This window comes from Diabrotica undecimpunctata, chromosome 6 (assembly GCF_040954645.1).
Source record: "Diabrotica undecimpunctata isolate CICGRU chromosome 6, icDiaUnde3, whole genome shotgun sequence".
Lineage (NCBI taxonomy): Eukaryota > Metazoa > Arthropoda > Insecta > Coleoptera > Chrysomelidae > Diabrotica > Diabrotica undecimpunctata.
Window position 1 is genome coordinate 106628572 of NC_092808.1, and position 16435 is coordinate 106645006.

General features: G+C 33.4%; 1 protein-coding gene across 1 annotated transcript in view; it reads left to right on the forward strand.

Moving 5' to 3' along the window:
- Positions 1 to 732: 732 nt before the first annotated feature.
- Arl5 (ADP-ribosylation factor-like 5) overlaps positions 733 to 16435 on the forward strand; it is a 90192-nt gene continuing 74489 nt past the window's right edge. Inside the window, exons 1-2 of the mRNA XM_072535073.1 lie at positions 733 to 1056; positions 5886 to 6094. Of these exons, the coding sequence (XP_072391174.1) occupies positions 1011 to 1056; positions 5886 to 6094 (255 nt within the window). The 5' untranslated portion in view covers positions 733 to 1010. The remainder of the gene's footprint in view (positions 1057 to 5885; positions 6095 to 16435) is intronic.

Sequence of the window (16435 nt, forward strand, 5' to 3'; positions counted from 1 at the left end):
TCCAGCATGCCAGACTTGGTCGAAGGCTTTTTGAACATTTAGAAAAATGCCTAATGATAGGTTGTTGTCGTTTAGACTTCGTGAGATGTTTGTGACGATTTCTGCCAACGCCGTATTGGTGGTGGAGTGACCTTCGTTGGCTAAGTAAAGCTGAATTGGAATGTTGGGATGATATTGTTTTCTGTGATTAAGTCTACGAGTCTTTCCTTAAGAATCCTCTCGAAGACTTTAGCCAAGACGTTTAGAAGAGAAATCGACCTTTAAATGTTTGGTTCGGTCCGGGTTTGCCTTTTTTTAGGAGCAAAATTGTGTTGGATACTGCAGAGTCTGAGAATGGCGTTGACAATGTTTGTCAGATAGAGTGTGGCGCTCGGCGGGAGTTCTTTCACGCGGTTCCTGGCAATGTTGTCAGGCCCTGGCGAGTTTGAGTTGCATTATGTATATGCATATTTGCAGTGCGTATACGGAAGGCTTGGTCATATCTGTGTTTATTTGGAGTGGTATATATGTTTTGTTAACATAAAGCAGCCGAAGCTGGATAAAGATATACAAAGCAGCTACAGAAAATATTGGAAGGAATGTGAAAAATTGCGAGACATGAGAGAAAAAGCAAGTAAGATATATTTTAATTTCAGACTAATTTGTAAAAAAGGTTGCATATTTAGTAGTTCAATAAACGATGACATTGACAGTATGACGTAGGAAGGCGCGTCATATTTGGACCTTGCGTCATTCCATATGATATGATTTTCCTTATTCCGTTTAAAGAATGAACTTTCACGAGACAGTTGAGAGGAATGTCTGCTTATGACGAATGAGACAGTTACAAAATGATCTAATTAATTAATTAAAAGTGAACGCTGGTGATATTTGTGATATTTTTTGTTGAATATGTTACAAAGAACTCAGTTCAAAGATAGTGTGAATAGTGTTGTGATAATTTTTATATACTGAACTCGTTTTTCCAACAAATAAACATATTCTAGTTAATAGGGCCTCTTTGTTAAAAAATGGGATTGTTATTTGCGAAATTGTGGAGTCTTTTCGGCAACGAAGGTATGGTAACATTCTCTAGATTATATTTCATTTATTATTATTATTTTAAAACAAAAGCTTATTCCTAATTGCTAACCGTTTTTATGCAAAAACAGCTGTGCTATTGTATCAGTTCCTAACATTTTTGCAATATCCATAATTCCGAATTTTTATGTCTACCTATCATCCCAAAGTCCTACTCTTTTTATTTATTTACAGATTTATTCCCTTAATCAAATTCGGATTTATGGCTTTCTTGTTCCTCTTGAATTCCATTCTATTTTTTTTTATACAACTTGCTTTGGGCACAGTTTAATGCTAAAAGAATTCTTTAGCGATATACTGTGCTTTGGGATTCTCACTTTATGTCCCATTTATGTATGATACCCCCTTAGATTATTGGTATACTTTATGCAAGTTTCATTTGATGTTATTCCTTGTTCACACTAAACTATGAACATGGACTATTGTTTCATGTTTATTCATGTTCAATCTACTACAATACAAGCTTTCAAGAATATTCATTTTATTCTTCTATTAGTTTAAACATAGCACTAGTCATAGAAACTGAGAAAAAATAGTACTGTAGGCTGGATTAATCAGGATTTTATCCACACTAAATACACTAAAATAGCATTGCTTTATTTACTTTTTAAATCAGACCATTTTTCCATTTCCTACTTTTGGAAATTGGTTTCTGATTATTTTGTTAAATAGTAGAACATAACAATATTTTGTCATTCTTTACTTGTTAACAATATTTATTTTATAACAATAATTAAAAATAGAGCTAATCTTCTTTTTTCTCAGGAACTCCTTAATGCCCCTTGTTTGGGCATCGGAGTGATATTTTCATATTTCTTGTACCCACCTCTTCCATCTCTTCTGGTCCCTAGCTAGTTCTTTCATTTGTTGAAATTATTTTCCTTTTTCTCTGCCTATTTTCAGTGATTTTTACAACCATCCCATCCTTGGTCTTCCCTTTCTTCTCTTCATGTATCTCTTGGATTTCATTACTCTTCTCACTAATGTGTCAAAACCAGTTTAATTTTCTTATTCTGATTTTAGATCCTATCAGTTCCTGCTTTAATTCGCATCTTATGTAATTATTAATGATGTGATCCATTTTTGTGACACCAGCTATTTTTCTTAGATGTTTCATTTCTGCTGTGTTCAGCACGCTATCCATTTTGGTGTTAATGACCCATGTTCCTCTTGCATACAACAGTGTTGGTATTGTTACTTCATTAAACGCCTTGAGCTTAACTTCTCTTTCTATTTCTTGTTTTTCAAAAATCATGTTTTGTTCAGTGCCAGTGCATAGTAAATTTTGTTTGCTTTCTTCACTCTGTTTGATATCTAATGATCCATTGTTCTGTCTTCTGATATCACTACTCCTAAATATTCAAAAGTTGATACAGTCTCAATTTGATTTTCCTTACAGTAAAGTAGAGAATGGTTTTGCCCATCAACTTTCTTTTGTTTAACTATCATACTTTTTGTTTTCTTGATGTTTATTTCCATTCTTTGTTTTTCTAATTCTCATCCATATATTTATTAATTCTTGAATCTTTCCTCTACTTAGTGTTGCAATTAGTACAATGTCATCTACATATAGAGGTCTGTCGAATCTTACCTGTATTAAGTTCAAATATCCCACCGTAGTTTGCAGATGGTTTGTGGCCCTTTTAGTATTTTTCATAATTTCATCCATTACTAGGATGAATAGTACTGGGCTAAGGCTGCCATCTTGCTTTATTCCCTTTTAATATTGAATTCATTTAATCTTATACCATTGATTTGTACCATGCCAGTGGTATTTTCCTCAGGACATTTGATTTTTCTAGTATTTTCCATACTGTCCTTCTACCTATTGTATCAAATGCTGCTTTTAAATCTATAAATGTGAGATATAAAGTATTATCTGTTGTACTCATAGAGCAAAAAGACAAAAGAGGGAATCTAATTGTTATGAAAAGGAGACCAAAGACACAAATTTAAATTTTAGGACACTTATTAACAGTAGCTATAAAATATTTTTCAGAATGTGTCTTCTTATATTAGAAAGTTTTAATTAAATATTAAGGATAATACTCTAAAATGTGACACAATTGTTGAAAAACTTCAATATAAATTAGATTTCATGGGATAGTTGGGACAAACAATAACATAACCCAACTAAATTTGATTTCTTAAACAAGGAAAGAGACTCTCTTTCCTTGTTTAATGTGGCCTCTCAAAATGGCACTTCCTGTCTAACAATATTTTTGCCCCCGCTACCTTTACATTCCCTCTTCTGTCTTTTTGTTTGTTGGTTGTACCCCTTTCCTCCCTGAATGTAGTTTGTTCCTCATCCAATTTTTCCTTTATTGCTACGCATAGTCTTTTTTCTATTATTCCTATATAGAGTTTGAAAGTTATAGATGACAAACAAATGACCCTATAATTTCTATTGTCTATGTGTCTATGTCTGTTTCTTCTCCTTTTTTGTGAAGAGGTACCATTAAATTCTTTTTCCAGTCTTTTGGTATGCTTTCTGTTCTCCAAGCCTCTCTCAGGATTTCTAGTAGTCATTTTGTACCTTTTTTCGTATACACTTTACCTTTCAGGATCAATATCGTCTGCTCCTCCTGCTTTTGTTGATTTAAGTCTTGATAACTCCTCCTCCAACTCTTCCATGTTTATTTCTTCCCAGTTTTGTCCAAAAACTTCCTCTTCTTGTGTAGCATTTGGTTCTTTGTTTTGTTGGATTTCCTCATATTCATTGAATTTGTATGTAAAGCATTGTCTCAAAATATCTATTATATCTTTTATATCTGTTTTTATTTCGTTTTTGTCATTTTTTAAACCTCGTATTTCTTTTCTTTTTTTTCCTCTTAGACTTCATATTTTACCCCAGAAACTTTTATTATTTTTTATTATAATATGTTATTATATGTTATTGTTATTATTTCTGAAATTGTGATCCAGATCTTCATCAAACTTTCTCCAGATAGTTCATTTCGCTTCTCTAACCTATAATTTTGCATTGTCTCGACTTTCCATGCCATTTTCTTCCTTTTTATTGCCTCTGTTACTTCTTCATTCCACCATAATAGCAATAGAGCTAATACAAACTATAATATACAGCTACAATGTACAGCTAACTTATTGATCATACACAATATAAGTATAATCTCAAATAGAATTTATTTGCTAGCATTGAGCCAATTTTCCAAATTACAAACTTCTAGAATCCACACAATAAGAAAAAAAACTTTTTTACAATACCTTTCAATACAATTCAAATTTATTCAAAACAATACATTTCTAGAAAATTTGTTACAATGTGGTGTGAAGTCTAAATTATTTTATAAAATATTAACTAGTCTCATAGCAAAAAAAAACAATTTGTACAATTAAAAGGTTGGTAGAACACGGTTTGATTGAGTGTCTCATGGTGGAACAAACCATAACATTCTAAACAAGAGCTTTTTAGTAGGTATCTTTACAGTTAACCACTTTATGATATAATTATTTGTAATTCATTAAGTATAAAAAGTTTGAGCCTTTATAAAAACATATATTTATTTTTTAATTCGAATGAAGTGCTTAAAAGAAATAATGCAAATAGAGAGTTTAATAACAAACAATATTAACACTTAAATTAAAATAAGATTACCATGATAAAAACTGGTGTATAATGTCAAATATTTTTATATTAATTTTTTAAGCTACAAACATTTCATATTAGATAGAAGAATAGATCTCTTATGATGCAGAGAATATGATTATATGTTACATTAAAAGGGAACTATTTAGCAGCAGTAAATAAGATGAAAATCATTATGATAGAAAAAAGATGAAAAAATAAGTATCTAACATGCAAAACTATAGACTATTTGATGCATTTTGATGGGGAATTCTAGATGCATACTTCAAAATCAAAGTCTAATTGTAATAAAAAAGTGTACTATTTATGGTAAGAATTTGAGATAGAATACAACAAATCATAAATCGGAGTAATTATCTACAGATAATCGGTCAGGTTAACTATGGATCTACCAACATATGTGATTTAGCAATAGCTGCCGTTATATAGAAGTATATTAACTGTAGAGGAACTGCATATTAGAATTTGTGAAATTATGACAATTTATTAATCATTGGAATACTGAAAAAAATGCTGTTGCACTAGGTGTAGTGATGACATAAGTGATTACTTTTATAGTCATGCCTGGAAAACATATTTTGCATTCTCTATATAGAGAATTTATTTAAAATAGTGGCTGTAAAAGAAGGTATGGAACTCTAGACCCATGTCTGAAAAAACATGAGAGAGGATGAGAATGAAAAGAAGAAATTAGCAGGACTTTTGAGCTGAAGCAGATCAATATAGGTTTTTCCTTCCGCCAAGAGAAACTTATATACACAATTTCAAGATAAAAACTTTTGAGTTATCACACAGATGATCAATGACAGACTTGATTCAAGAAGAACAACTTATGACAAGTTATGAAAAATGTAGGAAATCAGTAAATAAACAAACAATTTATTATTTGTATTATCCAATTATCAGTGTGTTGCTAGATTTGTGCCAAAGTATACAAATGTCATTACATTAACTGATTTTATATTAAAGCGCCAAGTTGAAAATTGTTCCCAACCGAAGAATAATTTTTCTCAAGCTTGTGTATAGAAGTTTTCACTTAAAAAATACCATGAATAAGGAGTTTTCCCTTTAATATTATATTGAATTTGTCTGTTTAGCAAATACAGTTGTTTATTTCTATCTGACAATACAAAACATTTATAAACTACATATTTTCTTTCTGTTAAATATTATTACCATAATTTTTATTTAATTCCAGAACACAAGATAGTAATTGTTGGTTTAGATAATGCTGGCAAAACTACAATATTATATCAGTTTCTAATGAATGAAGTTGTTCACACTAGCCCTACTATAGGTTCTAATGTTGAGGAAGTTGTATGGAGGAACATACACTTCATTATGTGGGATTTGGGAGGACAGCAATCTTTAAGGGCAGCTTGGAGTACTTATTATACAAATACTGAGGTAAGTTTGCTTCTTAACAACAATATTGCTTTAATGACTTATAATACATGTATTTTGTTATCTCTTTATTAGACATATATAAATACACGAAACACAAAATTAACATCATAAAAGTTATTGCTAAGTTCAATATGGCATATGTGGCGCCAACTACATGATCATCATCAGATGACTCTACACCTCTACTGAAACCTTAGTCTCCTACAAAATATGATTGTCAACTCGTCAGTTATCTTCTACTGGTAGACTATAGTACATATTAGAGTACACAATTAGGAGGTTTTTCAGTTTCTCCTCTTGCTCTGTTGTGAAAACCGTCTAAATCGAATAATTAGGTGCATATCTTACATTCTTCTCACTATGTGCTTTCGTTTTTATCTTTAAATTTTCGATCACATATCTTGATAGCGTGACATGATCCACATTCTTTAGGCTGCCTTTATGCCATCTTTAACAAACAGTCTCTTGTTGGTTTTCCGCTGTAGATTTCGCACCATTCTGAAATAAAACGAAACAAATTGCTTACTGCTCTATGAAAAACATATGGGCTACAATGAAACACTCGTGGGGCTCCATGAAACGTTTCATTGCGCCCCGAACGCCTCTGTTTCAAGGAACCTCATACGAACCATTTTGTGATGAATGTGAAGAGGTAGAAAAGCCAAAGTCGGGCAAAATTCTTAAGATATACATGTACAATGAAATTTTATAAGAGCCGATTTTAAATGTAAAATCCGTTTGAATGACAATTTTTGTTTCACCACAAAAAACACCACTTCACCTCGTGGAGTCAGTTCCACGCAACTGGTGGAAAGGACGTGATTGCTGGATTTGTTTAGGGTGGCCCTCATCGTTTTCTGTCAGAATCCCATTGCACTAGACCTTTCGGTTCGCTCGGTGCACTGATTGTTTCATTGTGCCCAGTGTTTCATTGTTTGCCAGCCCTACATATTGCTTTAATTTAAGACTAACTAAAATTTATTAAAGACGTGAAATTTCTATTTATCAACTTGTTTTGGGATTGTAGATAATATTACTTCTTGTTTGTGTGCCATGTCTGTTTTCAAGAGTTGGTTATTTCAAGTAGCTACTCGGTCAGTAGTTACTTGAAATAATTTCTCGGCCGTTCGAGCTGTCTATAGTCTGTCAACCTGAGTAAGCGATATTGGAGTCTAATCATTATATGACCGAAGTATTGGACCTTTCTCATTTTGATAGTGTTGATCAATTCTTGCTGTTTGTGCATGGTTTCTAGCACACGTTCGTTAGATATGTATGATGTCCACGGGATTTTGAGCATGCGATGGTAATACAACAACTCGAAAGCTTCTAATTTATTTCGATCTTTTACTTTTATTGTCCAGGTTTTACATCCATAAAGCAAAGTAGACCAGACGTATCCAGTACTCTTAGACGCATGTTCAACGAAATACTTCTATTACATAATACAGAATATAACATTACTAGCGATAAATTATTTTTCTTTTGCCAGTGTATTAAAATATTTTTACATAAATTTGAATAAAGTAGGTTTACTAATCGTTACAGAAATAGTTTGGAAAAGTTACATAATGTAGCGTTTTTATTATCAACATTTAAACAATATTAGCGATTATTCCAACACCTGTTGTATTATTTTGTATAAATATGTGCCATTCTTTCCACGTGAACGTTAGCTTAGATATAAATTTTTTAACATAAGTTTGTTAATTATCTTAAAATAGAAACAAATGTATCTACAAATTTTCATACTAAAAAAACTTCAAAAATAAATTTTAAATGCCAATTTGTGTTTACAATTAATCTGAGTGTATCTTTCTAGTTGATTCTTCATCATTTGTATATAGCTATTCGTTTTTCAGTGGTATCCCCATTTTTGCATTTGTCCTTCCATGATTTTAGTGTGTTTCCAAGTCTATTTTAAACTTGAGATCATTATTTTAAGAGATTCTTTGTTGTATTCAAGATCCTTAAGATTCTCGTTCCCAATTTTAATGAACACTTGGATTTTGTACAGTTTTTGTGGCCTCTATTAATTCTTTCGTTACTCCCTACTAACTTATTACTCACGTGACTTACGTCAATTACGACTTTTTTCAATGGCTCTATAGCAGGGGTGGCCAAGCTCCTCGTATTAAAAAAGTATGCTCAAAAGGTATTAAAAAAATTGTTTTACAGAAATTACAGCACTTTAGTAATTCTTTGAGGTGTTGGTTAGTTAATATATATCAGTGTTTTGTAAATTCAGTGTTTGTAAATGTTCCATGACATCAGTCAAAAACTTTAAGTCTTTTACCACTCGTCATCGTTTAATTCAGAATAGGTTATTTCCTTTTCTTTTAGAAATGCAGTTATCGGATGAAACAAGTCTACAAATTACCCAACCGCTACCCCACTATCCTGACATATATAAATCCATCTAGTCTTCTCAAATATTTTCTACTCAATGGAACACATCCGTAATTATACGAGTCCTAAAACATGGCCAAACACCAATCTTGCCACAGTCCTATAGACCGATTTCTCTTACTTGCACCATGTGCAAATTAATGAAGAAGATGATAAACCTCGTCATCCTTCATATTCACATCGCCGACGCTATAAATAACAGTAAGAAGTGATTGCCTACATCTTTGATATTGAAGCTGCTTTCGATAAAATAAGTAGGCAGATTATTCTCGATAAACTATTATTATACGGTCTTAATGAAAATATTTTTAAATTCATCAAGCATTTTCTTAGCTCTAGATCCTTCAGAGTCTCTATAACTGGTTGTCTATCATCGCCCTATGTCCAACAAGACGGAGTTCTGTATTAAGTACCTCATTGTTCATTTTATCGATTAACCATATATGCCACAGTCTTCCTCCCCAATTCAAATTTACTACATATGCTGATGATCTTGTAATTTATTGCCATAGTGTTGCAACCACTACTACTTGCAAACTTCTCCAAACATCCGTGGACTTATTACGAAATAGATTGACTGTCCTTGGCCTCTCCCTCTCATCTAAAAAATTCATCAAATTCATCAGAAAAACACTCTTCACTGCCCCTAAAATCTTAGTGAATAACCACCCTCTCCCAGTTGTTGATCACCTCAAAATCAAAATTCTAGGACTAATATTCGACTCCCGACTTTCTTGTCATATCAATATTATCAAAAAACTTTCCCACTACCAATGGAGCGCTAGCGAATGTACACTATTAATAGTATATGGGTTTCTTATTCGCTCTAAACTCGATTATGGCAGCTTTATATATATATATATATATATATATATATATATATATATATATATCTAAAACATCCTTACAAACCCTTAATTCAGTACATAATACTGCTATCCAACTCTGTTTAGGAGCTTTCAGTATCAGTCCAGCTGAGAGCCTCTACCGCGAAGCCCATGAACTGCCTCTTTGGCTTAAGCGCCAATATCTCCTCCTTTCTTATGCTGCCTCTACTTTCATCTAACCTTCCTAATCCAGTACACACAATGCTGACATTACCCAACTATACAAGTACTCATCCCTCTGCTCTACGCATACATATTACACCACACATAAAACTTTAATACCGCACATAAAATTATCCCAAGCTAACCCTCTCCTGATCCCACAGAATTCACCTTGGACCAAAACTCTACCGAAATTTAATGTTTCCCTCATAAAGTTCAGTAAGGCTGAAACCAGCCGAGATTTCATTAGGAAATCCTTTCTAGAAATTCTTAATTTTAAGCAATTCGATCGGGTACACTGATACATCAAAGAGTGAAACGGGAGTTGGTTGTGTCCTTATCACTACGGAAGCTGTCGTTAGATCATGCCAAATTCCTGCCACATACAGCGTTCACACTGGTGAACTGTATGCTATCTACCAAACCTCTAAACTCTACGCCGTACCCCCATCAACATATTGGTTTCGGCGAGGGAGGCGACTCCCTCGCCTCTATCCCAGTCCATCAATAATCTCTTCACTAATCATTCTCTTGTAAAAACATCCATGACACATACCAAAATCTTATTATCCACGATATCCATATCACTATCATATGGATTCCCTCCCACATCGAGATAACTGGTAACGACAACGCCGATCGCTTTGCCAAAGAAGCTGCTGTATCCAATTGTACACGTAATATACAAATCGCCAGTGACCTAAAAACAAGTATAAAGAAACTCATACGAAATTACTGACAGAATCATTGGAACCAATCCACTACATTTTTACATCAAATATAACAGACGATTGAGCGGTTCGCTATCTATTATACCTAGAAATGAGAAGTGAGATGAGAAACCAGAGTCAAGTCATCACAGCGATTCAGTTCCTGCAGCTAGAAAACTTGCTAAATAAAGTATAACTATTGTATATAATATGCAATTGTATCTAATATATAATTGTATCCACTGTGTCTCGTGCTAATGGCCATTGTCACAAGATATTTATCTAATAATGCAAAAGAAATTAATGTCATTTTGAAATTTTTGGTCCTTTAATTACTCAAGGAAATTTTTGAATTTTCGATGGTTTTTGGCATTGGGGTGAATATAATTTACAATGTGTAACACTGTTTTCATAAGATTAGGATATTTTAAATATTTTGTAACGAGATGATGTAGTGAATAGTTATGAATTGTGGAATTTGAGAATCATCTCTTAAAAGCCCAATAATACCGACTTTTTACCCAGCATTGCCGGAGATCCTTCAGTTGCAACATTTAAAAGTTTAATAAGAGGCACCTCAAAAGTTTACATTATGGCATCTAATGCATTTTTAATATCGACATCGCGGGTTTACTCTTGAAATAGTAATAATTCTTCTTTACCAACGAAGTCAGGTAAAGCAAAACGTATGAAAACTGCCAATTGTGGAAGATATGTGATATCTGTCAAGGGCTAAGTTGAATGCAATAGAGTTCTTCAAATTATTTTGAAATTATCTTCAAGAGATGTATTAATAGCAGTTATGCGTCGTTCGGTTGTATGTCTCGAGTTGAGGATTTGCGGAACAACACTGTGCAATGCAAGATTTTTTTAATAAACGCTTCCTTTCCATACAGGCGTTTTGCACGAGAAATATCCCAAGCAATATCAAAACTGGCTTCAGCCACATTATTAGCTTGATTGCTAAAGTTCATCGAAATTGACTGTAGTTTATCTAAATTTTATTTTAAAGAAGCAAGTGTATCTGATCTTAATTTGGTGAATACTAGGAAACTGCGGATGATTGGTTTCATAATGTCGATATAAATTGCTAGCATTATTAATTTTTGACCGTAGAATAATTATAAATAACACATAGGTATGCTTTTCCGATATTGTCAATAAAAAATAAATTCTTCATCCACTCATTATTAAAAAATCTACTTTCTTACTTGTATTTTCTTTTTTTATTTTTGTTCTCTGTCGTCATATTAAAAAAAAAAAAACTGGAAATAAAGTTTTGTGTTATTAAAACAATAACAACACGTGTTAAATAATTAAATTAAATACTACGAAACAAATTATAGTTAACTTACCAAAAATTACAGATTACAAATTATATCCGTAGCAAGAGTAATACAAATCTATCTGGAGTTGGTTGATTATAAACTTGTATGTCGCGCCACTGTTTATGAACGTTTGCGTAGTTTTCGATGTGTCATATCATTCTTTATTTTTACGGAAATGGAATTTGGTACAACCGTACAACTTTGCAATTAAACCCCCTACACACGTCCCGACAAGACCAACCAACTGTCGTGACCGACAACGTTGGACCCGACGGTTGGTGTGTGTGTAGGCTTGTTGGCCGACAAAAAAAAGTTGTCAGTTGTCACGCCCCGACTCGACAAGTTGGGTATGGAGAAGTCGGCTGTCGGGATGTCGCTGTTGTAAAACTAAATCGGTCGGGTCGACCGTCGGGTACAACTTTTTTTGTCGGTCAACAAACCTACACACACCAACTCTCGAGCCCAACGTTGTCGGTCACGAGAATTGAAGAAAACAACAAAAGCCATTATCAATAAAACCTCTCTTCCTGTTAACATAAAACAATCTCTAATTCCTCGTGAATAGTCTTCCAGAACACCTCGAATATATGCCCTACCCAACATTCACAAACCCGATATTCCTCTACGTCCCATTGTCGGTGCATACAACTGCCTACACAACCACTGGCCAAAACTCTATCAATAACCTATCTCACCGTCAGTCATTCTAGTAAGTTTCGATATTGTTTCACTTTTTACAAACATTCCTATAGACGAAATTCTAAACATTCTGAAAACTAAATACAGTATCCAGCAAGACCACTTATCTCTCATTAAACGTTGTATGTCCAACACTTATTTCATCTTCTAAAATCAATTCTACCATCAAATAAACGGTGCCCCAATGGGCTCTCCACTACCTCCAATAATTGCAAATATATTTATAGAAGACTTCGAGATCCGAGCACTATCCACATCAATGCTCAAACCCACATGTTGACGATACATTCGTCATTTGGCCACATGGCAAGGATGCTTTGGTGTCTTTTCAAGACTATCTGAATGGTATACATCCTAGTATCCAGTTCACGATGAAGGTGGAAACTAATTCATCCCGACCGTTTCTCGACGTTATCATAAAGAAAAACCAATTACAAGGTTTTCATCACTCTGTTTCTCGAAAACGCACACATACCAATCGTTACTTGCATGCCAACTCTCATCATCAACCTTCACAAATTAATTCAGTCATCAATACCCTTGTCTCCAGATCAATCAGACGATCAATCAATGAGACGCCTTTGCGATTATGCAAGTAGACTCGCTGAGCTCTCTAGTTTAAAACAAGCCCTCATCCAAAACGGTTACCGCGAAAATCACATCAATAGAAGTATCCACAGACATCAATCTTCCACTCAATCTCAATCCAAATACTCAGACCATCATCACCATAAGAAAGCTTTTCTTCCTTACATCAAAGGTGTCACTGACAAAATCGACAAAATTCTTAAATCAAGAGGAATAAAAACAATATTTACCCCCCAACAAAAATTTTCATCTCTTGTCCGATCAATCAAAGTCAACATTCCAAATGAACAACACGGAGTTTATGAAGAGACTTTTGTGCAGACTTTTTTTTGCAACACGGAGTTTATGAAATCCCTTGTGCAGACTGCCCGCGATCTTATATAGGCCAAACAAATCGTAGGATCTAATATAGGATTTATGAACATTCCATTTCTTTTAGCAATTCCGATTCAATTTCAGCTCTAGGTCAACACCATCTTCATACAGGTCTCAAAATTTATTTTGAAAACTGCAGAAACATAGCCCCCATCCGCTTCTATAAACCAAGAATTATCCGAGTAGCCATAGAAATTGAAAAGGGCCAAATTGTCTCAATGAAAGAGATGACGGCATACGGTTACCGTCGACTTTCTGATTTTCTGTTGTTTAGATTTATTTTTCTGTCGATTGCTTCTTTGTCTTTGTGCGCTTTCTTTTTCCATGAATTATGGTCTTTGTTCATGAATTTCTTATTCCCTATCCTCAGTGTTTCCTAGTTTATGATATGTTTTTTAGCTAAAAAATATATACGACATAAAAAAAAATTATTAAAAATCCTTTATAAAAGGTATATAATTTAAAATACCCAATCGGGCTATATCACAAAACGTTTTCGGAATCCATGTTCCATCATCAGTGCACTAGGTGTGTATACATGTATTGAGCCACTAAATATGTGGGTAAAAACCCGTTAAAATTTGTTGTTTAAATTTAGATTACATTATATTGTGATAAATTCTAAGATGTTAAAGTTACCAGTGGAGTTGGTAACATGGCGACGTATGACTCCACGTGAAGTTGCTGGTTCTGAGACGATGTGTCTACGAGGACATGATAAAAGCCTTTCAGCCCACATATTTAGTGGCTCAATACATGTATACCCACCTAGTGCACTGATGATGGAACATGGATTCCGAAAACGTTTTGTGATATAGCCCGATTGGGTATTTTAAATTATATACCTTTTATAAAGGATTTTTAATAAAAATTTTTTGTTATATATGGTATACAGCCAAACTACAGGAACTTTGATTCCTTGTGAATCTACAACATACTTTTGAGAAAGTGTATTATTAAATATTACAGACTACTATGGGCTTAACATAAATTTAAATGAAATTACCGCAATATGAACACAATATTGTTATTAATGGCCACATATTATATAAAAAAATTACGCAATTCTGTTCTGTTGGATACGACAAAATTATAGTAATGTTGCAGGATGCATTTTATATTATTTTATAATAATTCCTAATTTTATCAATGATGTAATCAATTTACACGATTTGTTTTATTTCCGGATGGTACTATCAAAACTACGTGTTGATTTTTTCCTGTTAGTCGAATGTGATTCAATCACTGTTTAAGAAATTCCCCTTTAAAATATGTTCTGTGTAATATTTTTCTTTACAAAAATTGGTCATTATATCTATTTTTATTTGCAGCGAACTTGTTATCTCTCTCTGATATTATGGTTAAGACAAATTTAAATATTTATTTAAAGCATAAACACCGTGTGATTTTTTGTATTTTCTTTGACAATATCAGGCAATTATCAGATAATATTTCATGGTCACCTGTTAGTATTCCTTATCTTATATTTTGATAACGATTGTTTTGGAAAATAAAAAAATGTAAACATTGTTGGTCACATTATCTGACATTATTACTTTACCTGTAAGTGGGGGGGGGGGGGGGGGTGTTGAGTATGCACTTTTGTCCCCTCGGTACCTTGATATCTTTTTATGTTTTTTAGTGATTAGATTCAATTTTTCGAAGGTATCAAGCTGAAAACCCGTCAGATAATTTTTTATTAACAATTTATTTAATTGTTTTACCAAAGTGAAAATGATCCCTTAAAAAAAATGAACAAACTGACGTTTGGTACACTTTGATCAGATTGTTAGAATCGAAGTTATTAGCCCAGGGAGATAAGATTTTTTTCGAGACACTATCCATTTTTACAGAAAACCTGTTATTTATAACAATTTGGTCATATTTAGTCACTACAAGACCCAACATTTCGTGTAATATAAAGATTTTAAGTTTATTTCAAAAAATTATAAACATTTATAAAAAAGCAAAATTTCTGACTTACCTTGCAACTTTCTAAGCAACAAATAAGGATAAAAACATTTGAAAACCCCCAATTTGAAGGTTTTTATATGACACAAGTTTATTACTCTTAAATTTGTTTCAAATGCTTTACTTTTTGCTGATAGATGAAAAAAGTGAAAATTTACCGTTTTTTGAACTTAAATTGTTAATTATTAAGTCCAAAAAGTCGACTGTAGGAAACATATATGTTTTGTTACAGAGGTTCATACTACTCAAAACAAATGTCGTTTGCCTCGGCGGGCGAACTTTCGACACCAAATTGTCTTTGTACCTGGGGTAATCGAAGGGTCAAATTTTATTATAGGAAATTTCGACACCGCGGAGTAAAGCAGGTAGGTAGGTAATTAGCGGCGATGGACATTTGCACCCAAGCAGGACAAGCGGGTTTTCCCAATATTTATTGTCACGGCGGGGGGCGTGGCACTTGTGTACTTGTGACTAAATTATTTCAGTTGTAATTTATTTCTTGTTTGACGTTGACTTGTGCACGTATACGGATATTTAAAAAATGAGTTTGATAAAAAGTTCCCGTGGTCGAGATTTATTAGTGGTGGAGCATCATTCGTTCTCGAACCAGAAAGTGTTAAAAAGCGGCGAGATATTTTGGCGCTGCATCCAAAGAAACACTAAGTGTTCCGCAAAAGTGTTTACAATAGGCTGTGAGGACCTCACCATCACAAGAAGTGATTTGGTACATAATCATGAAGCCGATCCAAAAAAGCTTGAAGTAAAGATGGTAACCAATGCATGTAAAAGAAAAGCCCAAGAGGACATATCGGAAAAGCCTGCCAAAATTACAAGAACTGCTGTTGCTGAGTGTGATGCCAATTTGCTGACGGTTCCTGACATAGCTAGCATAAGAAAGAACATTTACAACTGTCGTCGTAAACTGTTACCAGGTCCGTTACCAAGAAGCATATCAGAAGTCCATAACGCGGTTAGTAATTATTCTCCTAAAACCTGTCGCAATGAAAGTTTTTTGTTTTTAAATCATCCTGAATTAAATGTAATTGTATTTTCATGCGAGACAAATATTCGTTTGTTGTGTAAATTAAAAACTTTGTATATGGATGGTACATTTTCATACAGTACCAAATATTTTCTACAATTATTTACTATACATGGCTTGGAAAATGGACATTATGTTCCTTTAGCATACTGTTTGTTAAAGGACAAATT